This window comes from Microcebus murinus, chromosome 16 (assembly GCF_040939455.1).
Source record: "Microcebus murinus isolate Inina chromosome 16, M.murinus_Inina_mat1.0, whole genome shotgun sequence".
Lineage (NCBI taxonomy): Eukaryota > Metazoa > Chordata > Mammalia > Primates > Cheirogaleidae > Microcebus > Microcebus murinus.
In genome coordinates, this window is record NC_134119.1 from 24,388,741 (window position 1) to 24,401,983 (window position 13,243).

The following is a 13,243-nucleotide window of genomic DNA, read 5'->3' on the forward strand; positions in this document are numbered from 1 at the left end:
TGCCTGATCTACCCCCACCTGATCTCCACTGCCGTGTGGATCAGAGTGCTGGGTACTCAAGAAACTCATACCTAGCAGCTTTCAGCCATCCCTCCTGGGCAGGGCTAACACTAGGGGTCCTGGCTTTTGCTGGAACCCGTGTGGGACCAGGAAATGCTTGACTCTGGGGTCCCAAGCTGTCTGGGGGTTCCTTCCTTCTTCTCCTGAAGGCAACCCTAAGCATGCTCCAAAGAAAGGGACACCAGAACTTATTTTATGCAAACTAGGACTCACCTGTGGCTGGGCAATTCTAATGGGAAAAACTGGGGCAAGTGAGCATCCTTGCAACCGGCAAAATCTTCCAGTCCGTGTCTCTATCCCAGTTAGCTTCTTCCTGAGGGCGTTCACGCTTATGGAGCAGCGACTGTTCAATTCACAGCAATGAAAGGGACACCCCTTCCCTGCAGAAGCTCACGTGATGGGGGGACTCAGGGGGGTTACTGGGAGGTTCAGGCCCAGACTGGACAGATGAGGCATCTCTCCCACAAGACTCGGGAAAGGTATCCCTGAGAGAAGGAAGGGCAGGAGGTGCCACCATGCTCTAGGGAAGGAAAGCTGGCAATGGCAGTCACTGCACACCCGGTGACAATGCCGGGAAGGTCCCCCTGCCTTTCAGGGAGCATCCAGGGCCTGTGCTCCTCCTCAGACCCCGCGGGGGGTGGAGCGAGGGCGCACATTTGTCCCTTTGTTCGGGGGTTTCCGCTGGATGTAATGGGCCTCCTGCTCTTCTCTCCCCAGCCGCGCCATGTGGCGGACCCTGCTGCTGTTGCTGCTGCTGCTGCTGCCGCCGGTGTCGCGCCTCAGCCAGGCAGATCCTCCCCAGGAGAGGGCCCCGCTCTTCTGGCTCACTCAGCGGGGGTCCTGGGGGTGCGACTGCAGCAACGCCACTGGCTCGCCCTGCGAGGGGCTCCCCGCCGCGGGGGCCACGGCCTTGACCCTGGCGAACCGCAGCCTGGAGCGCCTGCCCAGCTGCCTGCCCCGCGCCCTGCGCAGCCTCGACGCCAGCCACAACTTGCTGCGCGCCCTGAGCGCGTCAGACCTCGGCCACCTGCCGCAGCTGCAGGTGCTGACGCTGCGCCACAACCGCGTCGCAGCGCTGAGCTGGGGCCGGGGCGGACCGGCGGGGCTGCACACGCTGGACCTCAGCTACAACCGGCTGGCCGCCCTGCCGCCGTGCGCCGGGCCCGCGTCCGCGCCAAGCAGCCTCCGCTCGCTGGCGCTCTCCGGAAACCCGCTGCGGGCGCTGCCGCCCCGGGCCTTCGCCTGCTTCCCTGCCCTGCGGCTGCTCAACCTGTCCGCCACCGCGCTGGGCCGCGGCGCCGGGGGCGGCATCGCCCAGGAGGCGTTCGCCGGAGCGGACGGCGCGCCCCTGGACGCGCTCGAGGTCCTGGATCTCAGCGGCACGTTCCTCGAGCGGGGTGAGTCCGGGCGCCCCCAGGTCCTCAGCGGGTATGATCGCTGAGCTGCGCAGGGCTGCGCGCCTCCTCGACGGGTGACCTGGTGCCTGGCTCACAGTAGGTCTCAGGAATAACACCAGGGCCGACCGGGTGGCTCAGGACTGTAATCACAGCACTGTGGGAGGCTGAGGCAGGAGGATTGTTTGAGTCCAGGAGGGCGAGACCAGCCTGGGCAACATAGCGAGACCCCATCTCTGCAAAAAATAAGGAAACCTAATTGGGCGTGGTGGTATGCACCTGTAGTCACAGCTACTCGGGAGAATTGCTTTGCGGTTACAGTGAGCTATGATGGCACCATTGCATTCCAGCCCGGGTGACAGAGTGAGACCTTGTTGCTAAAAAAATAAAATAATAACACCAGCTGCATCTCCAGAGCAAGTTGGCCCTGTTTGAAGCACCACACTGGGGTTAACTCCCTGAGTCCTAAGAGGTGGGAACTGTTACTATCCCCACTTTACATGGGAGGGAACCAAAGCACAGAACTGTGACATAAATGGCCTGTGGTCTCACAGCTCATTAAGTGCTTCATGCCTCCAAATCTGAACCCAGGAAAACTCCAGCCACTCTGTTCTTCTGCTTCCCAGCATAGCTGGACAAATGCTTGCGGAATTAGAGTAGGGAATGCATCACTTTGGGGTTGAGTAACAGATGAGCTTAGCAGCAAACATGCAGTTAATGAATGTGCAGTATGCTCTGAGGGTGAATTCCTTGATTTTTCTACTTGGAGATGTAGATAATGGTCTTCTGTACTTGGTGTTCTGACTTTGATTCACAAGGTTGGTTTTATTATTTTTTAAAAAAACAAAATAGCACTTTATGTGTCTGTAACCACCTGTTCTATCACAGACAAAAAGAAAAAGGAGAACAGGAAATACAGAGGGGAAGGGGCACATTCTCCATTGATAAGGAGAGCCACAAAATTAGGTTTCTGGGCCTCCTCTCCTCCTTACTTATGATCCTCAAAAGTTCCCCACTCCCCCGGGAGCCATCTGAGTGAAGCCTGGTTATTTTTGTATGTGGTGTTTAGCAAGAAGGTAGGGTGGCAGTGGACTTGGAGACAGTGTCCTCTGTCCTCTCCCAGCTGTATGTCCTTGGGCCAGACATTCTTCTCTTTGGCCTTGGTGAGCTGGGACTGGTGATCCCCGAGGGCTCTTCCAGCTGAAATGGTCAGGCTTCTGAGATCCCCAAAGCTGCTAACTGTGCCACTGCTCGGCAATGACATTCTTCATGACCCGCCTTGTCACTCGTGTTGCTTCTTTGTGCCACGCTGGCCTCCTGGGTTTGTGCCTTCCTGGGTAACGGGCAGCTTCCCTCTGTGTTTCAGTTGAGCCAGGGTGGATCAGAGACCTGCCGAAGCTGATGTCGCTCTACCTGAGGATGATGCCCAAGCTGAAGACCCTGGAGGGGGACATTTTTAAGCTGACCCCCAACCTGCAGCAGCTGGATTGTCAGGACTCCCCAGCACTTACTTCTGTCCACACAAGCATCTTTCAAGATACTCCTCGTCTGCAGGTCCTTCTGTTCCAGAAGTAAGTGTTTGCGAGGCACATCTTAGTCACATGACTGATTTCTGCCCACAACACTGTGTTGAGTTGTGTAGAACAAACCAGACCTTAATTTTTCTCCCACTGCTCCCCCATTCCTCTCTGGGGCTTTGTTATTCCTCACCTTCTGGGTGATTTCTTGGGTAGATTCCCAGATAGTCCAGAGTAATATTAAGACTCCTATACATTTAAAGATTCTTTTAAGCTCAGGCTGAGAACATTTACAGTGGGAAGAAAGGATGAGGACCTCGGCTCTTCTCTCTGTCTGGATTCGCCTCCTTCCCCACATGCTATGCAAGTTCAGTCCCTTCCAGGGTTTGAGCAGGTCTAGGGATGAAAGTAATGTTATTGTTAGAAAATCCCTGGAAAGTCTAAGGGCAGGTCTTGTTTGTCCTGTTTTATATAATGCAGCCACTATAGATGGAATTATTCTTGTAAAAGGTGAACAGTTGTTCAAAGCAAAGATAGAACTTTCACACATTCTTTCCTTCTTTCCATAAATAGCTACTGAGCACACAATGTTATGAGGGCAAATGTTTTATATCTCCTACTCAGACTCCTTCTTTAAGCAAGCAAGCAAGAGGAAGGGAGGGAGAGAGGGAGGGAGGGAGGGAGGGAGGGAGGGAAGGAAGGAAGGAAGGAAGGAAGGAAGGGAGGGAGGGAGGGAGGGAGGGAGGGAGGGAGGGAGGGAGGGAGGGAGGGAAAGACAACCAAGAGCTGCGTAAAGTGCCAGAATACAAACATCGTGGAATTTCTTCATCTATAAAACATGTACAACAATGGGATTTCACTTTGGGGCTTTTCGTGAGAGAAAAAAATATGGTAAATGTAGAGCACTTAGCTCCAGTCCTGGTATATGGTTTATGTCTTATAAACTTAGCAAAGGTGATGGTGGTGGTGGTATAATGGTGATGGTGAGGACAGTGATGGCGATTGATATTGTCTGATGGTGGTGAGGTTGGTAATGATGGTGAATTGGAAATAGTGATGGTAATGCTGATGATGATGGTGATGGTGGGAATGATAATGGTGAGGACAGTGACAATTGTGTGACGAACTGGTGGTGGTGAGGATGCTAATGGTGATGGTGATGGTGGTCATATTAGTAAAGGTTATGATGGTGATGGCTGTGTTGACAGCATGGCCCCTGCTTTCAGGGAGCTCACAGTTCAGTATAGGCAGCAGACATTTGCAAATCATCACAATGTGTTGTGATCAAGAGCAAAGACACACAACACATGCTGTTATAAGGTAGGTGGGAGTAATGAACCATCAGACTGAATCATAGAGGCTTCTTCAGGAACAACAAGATTGATCCATATCTCTAAAGGGGAGTCCAAGCAATGCTAGAGGAGAAAGGCACTTCAGACCCAAGTACAGCAAGCACTCCAGGTTTGGAAGTGGTGACCACTTCCTCTCATCCCTCCATTTGTCCATCTATTGCCACCTGGCTGTCCATGTCAGCTGCCAAGTCCAATGGACACTTCTCTGCCTGTTGAGCTCATTGTTTTTCTTCTCCCTCTTGACACTCTGTTTCTCCTGGCCTCAGAATGTTTCCCTGTTACATCTCCCACTTAAGAAGGCCTTCTTAAGTTCCTTGCTTATTTCCACCTCTAAGTTTTTTGTGAGTCATTGCTCAGCTTCCGTGCCTACTCCAGCACCGTCCCATCCCCCAAAGCCTGATGCTTCCTCCTCCATCCCTGTGCCGAGGATGCCCATCGGGTACCTCCACCTGAGGTTTCTGATGGGCCCCAGACTCATGTATCTAACTGCCTGCTCAATACGAAGACCTATGAGATATCTGGTGGAAATGTTCAGTAGCAATAATAATGTGAATCTCTTGTTCTGTGCCGGGCATTGTTCTAAGCACATATTAAAGTATTTACCCTTGCAGCCATCCAGTGGAGGAGGATTCGGTCATTATTCCCATTTCACAGATGAGAAAACTGAGATACAGAGATGTTAAGTAACTGGCCCCAGTTCACACAACTAGTAAGTAGTAGAGTCAGAATTTGAGCCCAGGCAGTTTGGCTCCACATCTGATACCTTAACCACAATGCTGCATGAGTCTGAAGCTTGACGGAAAGGTCTGAGCCAGAGATAATAATTTGGGATTATAAAGATGATATTGGAGGTCAAAGATATGAGATCACCAAGGAGAGGGTATAGAGAGAGACCCAGAACTGAGCCTGGAAGAACCCCAATTTTTAAAGTCAGAAAGAGAAAGAACCAGGAAAGGAGACCAAGAACATGTGAGCAGTGGAGTTATAGAAAACCCAGGAGGGTGTGATGGCCTGGAGGCCAAGAGAAAAGAGTGTTTCAGAAGGGAGGGGGTGGTTGGCAGAACTGAAAGCCATCAGGAGGCCTAGTCAGCTGAGGACAGGGTGAGCGTGAAATGTGGCAACATGTGGAACAGTGGTGAAATTCCTTCCCAACAGAGCCAGGTGGGAGAGGTTGCAGAGCCATTGCAGGTGCAGATGACCCTTCAGATGACCCTGGCTCCCCGTCCCCAGGTCCAGTCTCAATCCCATCCCTAACAGCTCCCCTGCCAGCCCCCTCCCACATACCCTTTAGAGCAGCTGTAGGTCAAGTCCATTTCATTTCCTACCCAACTTAGTGCCTTCTAATCAATGTCTGCATCTTCAGGGCCCCCCTTTAACATGGGGGGGTCTTATCCTTGTTTGCGTCATGACCCTTTTGACAGTCTGGTAAAGCCTGGGGTTTACTCTTCTCGAGAGAGTGAGTGTGTATGTGTGTGTGTGTGTGCTCACTTCTTCAACACCTTAAATAACAGAATCTACCAGTAAGTCTAATAACTTCCATAATTTTAATGATTGAAAATGACATGAAACTACTGGAAAGTGACATGGAAATGTCTATGATTTCTATTAGTGATTCTCCAATAGCAGTTATTCAGGAGAGCAAATGGAGACTTCTTCCACACTAGGATCCTGTCAGTTCAGAAGTGGCAAATATCCAAATGTGGCTATGTGTCAGGACACCATCCAGGCCCTCCCCTTCATCAGCATGTGGGTGGCAATGCAACCTGTCTTTATCACGTGCAGGTGGCAGGGGGTGGCAGAAAGAACCACCTGTGCGAATTGCGCCTTTCACCCTGAGTCATTATCCATATCTGTAAAATGAGTAAAATACTGTCTACCTCACTGAACTGTCATAGTGATCTCAATGCGATAATGTATGTAAAGCACCCAACTACGTTACTTGCTAAAAAAAAAATACAAACCATAATACTCTTCCTCTCTAATTCCCTTTGCACAACAAAATGCTAATTAGATTCTCATCCTAAGATTTTCACTCTGTGTGAAATCTACTAAAACAAGCATGTACACATATATATATACTTGCATATGTGGGTATGGATTAAGTTTATTTTAAATTCTTTTTATTTCATCATATTATGAGGGTACAAATATAGTTAAGGTTACATATATTGCCCTTGCCCCCCCTCCCCTCGCCCCCCCTCCACCAACTCAGAACTTCGAGCATGTCCATCCCCCAGTCATGCACATCGCACTCATTATGTAAGTATACACTCATCCCCTCCTACCCCCTCCCACCTGCCCGACACCTGATAAACTCATTTTGATATAACCATTGGACATGGGAGTATTGTCCCCATTTGATATGAGGATGACATTACCTGAGTTAGGTTGGTATCTCTGTTTTATAGATGACAACAAATGAAATCCAAGGTCATTAAGGATTTTGTCCCAAGCGACATCCTCTAACCCCTATCAGAATGGTTTTCCCATGACACTATCATGTGGGAATATTTTTGACCTGATTGTAGAAGCCTGACTTAATTTATTTTTGTGTGTGTATTTCAGCTGTAACTTGAGTTCCTTCCCTCCTTGGACGCTGGCTTCTTCCCAGATCCTATCCATCAACCTGTTTGGCAATCCCCTCACTTGCAGCTGTGAGTTGTCCTGGCTGCTCATGGACACAAACAGAACTGTCCTAAACAGGTAACACCTTCACAAAGCAGATGGCTGAGGAGTGAGTGTCAGCCTTCAGGAGCTGAAGTTCTCCTGGTTATGTCTTCTTGATCATGTGACCATGCTGGGCACCTTGGCAGAGTTGGGCAGGGTGGCTCAACCCCATGTACTTACACTCAGGGACCCAGGGTATGGAGGCTCTGGCTCCGTTCCAGCCAGCCAGAAGGGCGAAGACCATAGAGGAGGGGACTTGGGAGGTTTTTAATGGGCCAGGCAGAGAGGTGGTACCCCTCACTTCCACTCACATTCATTGGCCAGGAGTCAGTTAACAGGCCACGCCTACCTGTGTGTCCAGTAGGATAAGGAAGTGAGCTCAGTGAACAGTTGGCTAGCTTGTCTCTGCCAAAGCAGGTGCTATCATTGCCCTATTTTACAGATAAGAGGAATGGAGGTGAGGTGCTTGCTTAAATTCATGCAGCCATTGGATGAGGAGGCAGGGTCTATCTTCTGTCTTCCTCTGCGGTGTTAACGACTGGGCCCCACTGAATCTCCACAATGAAGCCTGACCTCCTGCTCCTGGGTCATTCAGTCCCAGGCCAGTGGCCTTACAGGGTTCTCATGGGACAGGAAGAACAGAATTCCTATAAAGGCTGTTGGCTGGAACTGTATTTGCAGTAGGGACACCCAGGCTGGCCACCAGAGGAGGCTGGGGGCTGGGGAACTGGGGACACTGGTTCTGAGCATTCTCAAGCCAGCTAACTTCACCAGCTAACTACCGCTCAGGGAAAGACAACCCCCTCCCCATCCTGCAGGATTCTTTTCTCACCTTCCACCCAAGCCCAGCTGTGAAGTGGGGCTCAGCCTCCTGCCCTCCATGTTGCCTCCAAACATAAGCACTCAGACCCTTAGCAGTCAAGGGTCTGTCTCCCTCTCACATTAATGAAGAGGTTGAGAATGCGGGCTCTGGAATTGTGTTGTCTGGCTTCATACCACTTACTACTGTTGATTTGGGCTCAGTTACTTAACCTCTCTATGCCTCTGTCCCCTCATCTGTAAAATGAGGATAATAGCACCTGCCTCATAAGGTAGTGTAGATTAAATTAGCTGATACAGGAAAGTGTGAAGAATAGTCCCTAACTCGTGGGAAGCATTCAGAAATGGTAGCTAGTATGACTATTATTACTAGTACTCACTGCCAGGAAGCAGACAGGTGAGGACAAAATGGCAAACTACACTTAGACAATCTAGACCCTGTCACAGTGCCTACCTAGGTTTAGGCTCTGCCATTTGCTAGCCACGGTACCTCGGGCAGCTAGTTCCTCTTTCTGAAATTCCATTTCCTTATCTGCCCAGTAAGGCCAAGTTTCCCCTAGCGTCAGTGAGGTGGCATGTGTGGAGTGGCAGAAACGTGTTGCCACAGCTTGGCAAGAGGGCACCCCTGCACTGAGGATGCACAGCCCAGCACAGAAGCAGCCCTGAAGCCAGATCTTCTAACCGGTTGGCTTCCCCTTTAGGGCAGCAGACACCGTGTGTGCACCCGCTGCGGGCTCCAGCCGCCTCTTCTCCGCGCCACTTTCACTCTCCCAGCTGCCTGGTGTGTGCCAGTCGGACCAAAGCACCACCCTCCTTGCTTCAAACCCACCTTCCTCCGACCACTGGGCCTACGCTCCCACTGCACGGGGGCCCTCCACCCCGCCAAGCGGAGCCCCCTCCACTCGGCCTGCAGGACGCCAACAGAGTGTCACCGAGGCCCCCTCCGTAGGTGTGGATTCCCTCACACAGGCTGCGCGGCCGCCCAGCGATGCAGGGGAGGGGACTGCCCCCTCCACTGTCAGCGCTACAGCTGGACGCCGCAACTCCAGCGTTCCACCCAGGGCGTCCAGCACAGCCGGGACAGAGCACCGAGGAGAACATGCTGCCAGGCCTGTCCTGGAGCCTATTGCCTCGGCTGCCTCCACGCCATTGGCCAGCAAACGCCCGGGCCCCTTCCCTACCTCGTGGAAGGGCTTGAGCACACCCCAGCCCGACCAGAGGACGCGGACCACCCCTCAGGCTCCCCACCCGAGTCCTTCGGGGGGTGGGATTCCAATCCTCCTGTTGGACGACTACAGTGAGGAGGAGGGGGCCAAGGAGGAGGGGGCCAAGGAGGAGGTGGCAGCGCCTCTCCCTGATGTCCCTTGTGATTACCACCCCTGCAAGCACCTCCAGACCCCGTGTGCGGAGCTGCAGAGGCGCTCGCGGTGCCTGTGCCCCGGCCTCAGCGGGGAGGACACCGCCCCAGACCCTCCCAGGCTGCAGGGGGTGTCGGAGACGACGGACACGTCGGCGCTCATCCACTGGTGTGCCCCCAACTCGGTGGTGCGCGGGTACCAGATCCGCTACTCGGCAGAGGGCCGGGCGGAGAACCAGTCGGTGGTGGGCATCTACGCCACCGCGCGGCAGCACACCTTGTACGGGCTGTCGCCGGGCACCACGTACCGCGTGTGCGTGCTGGCGGCCAACGGCGCGGGCCTGAGCCGGCCGCGGGCGTCGGGCTGGAGGAGGGCGTGCGGCGCCTTCACCACCAAGCCCAGCGTCGCGCTGGTGCTCGCGGGGCTGTGCGCCGCGCTCGGCCTGCTGCTCGGCTGCACCCTGGTGCTGTCCGCGTGTCTCTGCAGGCGGGCCCGGGCGCCACGCCAGCGGCGCTGCGACACGCACCTGGTGGCCTACAAAAACCCGGCCTTTGACCACCCGCTGGCGACCTAGACCTGCAGTTAGTCAGTTTCCCCTCCTCCAGTTGAGCTCTAAGTGCAGAAAAGAAGATACAGAGGGTCAAAAACAGCCCCGTCAACTCCAGCGTTTCTAACTCCCGTAAAGCCAGCACGCCTCGGGCACACGGGACTTGCCACAGAGTTTCTCAGTCCAAGGAACAGCCTCCTTCCCTTCCTTCCACATTACTCTGTTCCCAGAAACCTGATGATCACGGCCAGACCACTTCCGTGTGTGTCGAACACCAACTCCTGTGTGTTGTTTCATTTGGGCGGTCCAGCAGTGAGTGCCCCTCAGGATCCAGTAGAATAGTGTATGGAAGTAGGAAGGGATAAAACAGAAGTCGCATAACCCAGCCTCTTCCGCGAGACATTAGAGGTGACACCCTCAGGTCTTTCCAGCAGAAGTTCTTTCATGTCCACGCTCTGGCTAAGGCGTGTTATGTGTTATTCAAGGAATCAATTCCAGTGGATTCCTGGAACTGGGGGGTGAGAGGAAGAGCCATGGGTTGTTTCCTAAGGCCTTCTGGGCTTATTAGGTGCATTTCAGAATATGGCAAAAAAAAAAATATATATACTTCTAGCTTTTACAGTTAAAACTATAGGTTTCTGGGAATATCTGTTAAACACAGGAGAAGGCTGTTCTTTTAAAAGTCAGTGTTAACTGCATTTCACCTGAGACTTAGTAGACAAATGAACTATGAATTCCTTTTTTAGGAAGCATAATTACTTTCAGGAACTGGGTTTTTTTTAATTAGAGGGAAGAAATGGGCAAAAGAGAACCTCAAGGCTCTAGCTAAAAGCCAAAGCATTTCTTTGCTCCCAATTGACCAAACAATACCTTAATAATCTGTATATTAGTGTGGGGTGTGTCCACTATACCCTTTTCAATTTTATACAAACAAGAAAAAAAGTGATTCTATGAAATTATAATTGAGGCTATTTTCTACATCAGCATTTGTTAATTTCCTGTAGCTGCAGTAACAAATTACCACAAATTGATAAAACTGGCTTGAAATAACAATTTTTTTTTTCTTATAGTTCAGGCCAGAAATCCAAATTCAAGGTTCTCAGCAGGATCGACTCCTCCTGGAGGCGCTGAGGGAGAATTGTTCCATGCCCTTCTCCTAGCTGCTGATGGTGGCGGGAATCCTTGGTGTTCCTTGGCTTATAGACATCACTCCGATCTATGCCTCCATCATCTCCTGGCATTCTGTGTCTGTGTCCAAATTTATTTTTTTCTTACAAGGAAACTAGTCATTGGATTAAGGCCCATTGTAATCCAATACTGTCTCATCCTAACTTGATTTCATCTGTAAAGACCCTATTTTCAAATAAGGTCATATTCACAGGTACTTGAATGTTAGAACTTGAACATACCTTTCTTGAAGGACACAGTTCAACCCACAACAGCATTTAATTCTGCTGTCAGGAAAAAAAAAATCAAATTTGAATCCCATGTATCTTTTGTTTCCAAACCATATTGCAGAAACTGAGCATATCCCAAGTTTGACCGGGATAACTGAATTGCTCTCCATATTTCTAGGTGTTTGAAGTTTCAAAAGAGCATCCCAAAGTTTTAAGGTGGATCCCTAGTTTCATCACAAATGTAACCAACTAAGTGATTGGCCGGGCGCGGTGGCTCACGCCTGTAATCCTAGCACTCTGGGAGGCCGAGGCAGGCGGACTGCTGGAGGTCAGGAGTTTGCAGCCTGAGCAAGACCCCGTGTCTACTATAAATAGAAAGAAATTAATTGGCCAACTTATATAGAAAAAATTAGCCAGGCATGGTGGCGCATGCCTGTAGTCCCAGCTACTAGGGAGGCTGAGGCAGGATTGCTTGAGCCCAGGAGTTTGAGGTTACTGTGAGCTAGGCTGACGCCACGACACTCACTCTAGCCTGGGCAACAAAGCGAGACTGTCTCAAAAAAAAAAAAAAAAAAAATCTCCACCATCTCCTGCTTAAAAATTGCAAAGCAAGCCAGGTATGGTGGCATGTCCCTGTAGTCCCAGGTAATCGGGAAGCTGAGACAGGAGGATGGACTGAGCCCAGGAATTCGAGAGACCAGCCTAGGCAACATAGCAAAACTGCCTCAAAAAAAAAAAGCAAAGCAAAAGCCAAAAATATGACTAAAGTTCTCAGATGTGTGGGTCAAATGATCCCAATGTTTTTTTTTCTTTTTTAGCCTACTATCAAGTCTATTTTGTGGAGACACTGAAATACATTTTCATCATGTTTTGAGTCTGTATGCATAGAATGTACTTTAAGATGCCTAATACAAATCCAGTGTTTTATAAAATGGCAAAATTTATGTGCTTTGTAATTCAGTATCCAAAAAGCCGGGTAGATTTGGAACATTTTTCTAAGGGTTGAAGTGGAAAAAGTCTATTAATCAGAGCCAGATTAAGACCTTAACAGTAAAGAGATTAGGAGTCCAACCCATAAATCACCCCAATGGCATTAACACTAAATCATAACTGTAATTCTAGCACTCTGGGAGGCCGAGGCGGGCGGACTGCTCGAGGTCAGGAGTTCGAAACCAGCCTGAGCAAGAGCAAGACGCCGTCTCTACTATAAATAGAAAGAAATTAATTGGCCAACTAATATACATAGAAAAAATTAGCCGGGCATGGTGGCGCATACCTGTAGTCCCAGCTACTTGGGAGGCTGAGGCAGTAGGACTGCTTGAGCCCAGGAGTTTGAGGTTGCTGTGAGCTAGGCTGACGCCATGGCACTCACTCTAGCCTGGGCAACAAAGTGAGACTCTGTCTCAAAAAACAAAAACAAAAAAACAAACAAAAATACCCACTAAATCATAAATAAGCATAATAAAGTACAGAGTTTTCATTTTCCCCATAACTACCTCAAGTCCTCCCTTCTTTAAACATTTTTGTATGCTTACTTCACTAATGCCAAGACTGGCTCACTGTGCCTCTTCAGTGGGACCAAACTCCAGCCTTACCACCTCCCAGCTATGAAACCGCAGGGAGGTTCCAAAGGGCTAGAACCACCAGCCACACATATCCATTCCCCACCCCCACCCCCACCCCCCTGGCTGCAGGCTTCAGTATGCTCCAAACCAACAGTGGCTCAGCTGCTAGTCTGGGAACAAGGAAGCCAGGAAGCAAGCCACAGAGGAGCACAGTGATGCAGAATGCTGTTGCCAAGAGGCATGAGTTTTTCTTATAACTTCCATTTTAACACAGCTCTGCAGGTTGTGATTGGATAATTTCACTGTATGAGTCCATATTACACTTGGGTTAAAACCAGGGACACTAGGCAGCAATAGGCCTCTACTGTTCAGAGAAAGGAACCAGCACTCCACACTGTCTTAAGGGGGAAATCCCTGTCCCGTAATCCTCCATTCTCTCAAACACCATGGTGTAGTGAGAATGTCTTTCGAACTAGATGGTCCCAAACCAATGTTTTTTACAATGTAAGTGAATCAGAAAATGTGAGCAACAGCAGAAGATAAGTATGCTACATGGAACAACTCAAG

General features: G+C 50.5%; 1 protein-coding gene across 1 annotated transcript; it reads left to right on the forward strand.

Annotated features, from left to right (window-relative positions):
* Positions 1 to 784: 784 nt before the first annotated feature.
* Positions 785 to 11,992, forward strand: LRRN4 (leucine rich repeat neuronal 4). The gene is made up of 4 exons (XM_076010935.1): positions 785 to 1,457; positions 2,821 to 3,025; positions 6,889 to 7,026; positions 8,511 to 11,992. Exons 1-4 carry the CDS (start codon positions 785 to 787, stop codon positions 9,739 to 9,741), a joined length of 2,247 nt encoding a protein of 748 aa, XP_075867050.1. The 3' UTR covers positions 9,742 to 11,992.
* The last annotated feature ends 1,251 nt before the right edge of the window (positions 11,993 to 13,243 follow it).

What these genes read in the sequence shown, in the direction of transcription:
- LRRN4 (XM_076010935.1), top strand. Translation starts at nt 785, where the DNA reads ATGTGGCGGACCCTGCTGCTGTTGCTGCTGCTGCTGCTGCCGCCGGTG. An exon ending in CGGCACGTTCCTCGAGCGGG is followed by an intron (nt 1,458 to 2,820) that starts GTGAGTCCGGGC and finishes TCTGTGTTTCAG; the next exon opens with TTGAGCCAGGGTGGATCAGA. An exon ending in AACAGAACTGTCCTAAACAG is followed by an intron (nt 7,027 to 8,510) that starts GTAACACCTTCA and finishes CTTCCCCTTTAG; the next exon opens with GGCAGCAGACACCGTGTGTG.